The sequence below is a fragment of the Egretta garzetta genome, unplaced genomic scaffold, assembly GCF_000687185.1.
Source record: "Egretta garzetta isolate BGI_Z169 unplaced genomic scaffold, ASM68718v1 scaffold538, whole genome shotgun sequence".
Taxonomy (NCBI): domain Eukaryota; kingdom Metazoa; phylum Chordata; class Aves; order Pelecaniformes; family Ardeidae; genus Egretta; species Egretta garzetta.
Window position 1 is genome coordinate 13,603 of NW_009260489.1, and position 684 is coordinate 14,286.

The window sequence follows — 684 nt, forward strand, 5'->3', positions numbered from 1 at the left end:
CCCCCCCCAGCGCCATGGACGCCCGCTTCACCCGGGGCAAGTCCCCCCTGCTGGAGCGCGCCCTGGGCCGCCCCCGCTGCGAGGTCAGCCTCAGCGCCTTCGCCCTCCTCTTCTCCGAGCTGGTCCAGTACTGCCAGAACCGCGTCTACTCGGTGGCCGAGCTGCAGGCCAAGCTGGCCCGCCTGGGCCACCAAGTGGGCCTCCGCGTCCTCGACGCTTTGGTGGCCCGGGAGAAGAGCGGCCGGCGTGAAACCAAAGTCCTCAACGTCCTCCTCTTCGTCAAGGGGCCGCTCTGGCGCGCCCTCTTCGGCAAGGAGGCCGACAAGTTGGAACAGGCCAACGATGACGACAAGACCTATTACGTCATCGAGAAGGAGCCCTTGGTCAACACCTACATCTCGGTCCCCAAGGAGAACAGCACCCTCAACTGCGCCGCCTTCACCGCCGGCCTGGTGGAAGCCGTCCTCACCGCCAGCGGGTTCCCCGCCAAGGTCACCGCCCATTGGCACAAGGGCACCACCCTCATGATCAAGTTCGAGGAAGGAGTCATCGCCCGGGACAAGAGCTTGGAGGGGCGCTGAGGGGGGGGAGGGGGCACTGGTGGCCCCTGGGGACATTGGAGGGGGGTTGGGTTGGGTTCCTCACCACCATCCTGTGTCCTTGATGGCCCCTGGGGGCGTTGGG

At 67.1% G+C, this 684-nt stretch overlaps 1 protein-coding gene across 1 annotated transcript; it reads left to right on the forward strand.

Annotated features, from left to right (window-relative positions):
• Nucleotides 1–13: 13 nt before the first annotated feature.
• TRAPPC5 (trafficking protein particle complex 5) lies at nt 14–678 on the forward strand. Its single transcript, XM_009644218.2, has one exon. It carries the CDS (start codon nt 15–17, stop codon nt 579–581), a length of 567 nt encoding a protein of 188 aa, XP_009642513.1. The 5' UTR covers nt 14; the 3' UTR covers nt 582–678.
• Nucleotides 679–684: the final 6 nt, after the last annotated feature.

Bases quoted from the DNA above. Each gene is read 5' to 3' on its own strand.
- TRAPPC5 (XM_009644218.2), top strand. From the start codon at position 15: ATGGACGCCCGCTTCACCCGGGGCAAGTCCCCCCTGCTGGAGCGCGCC.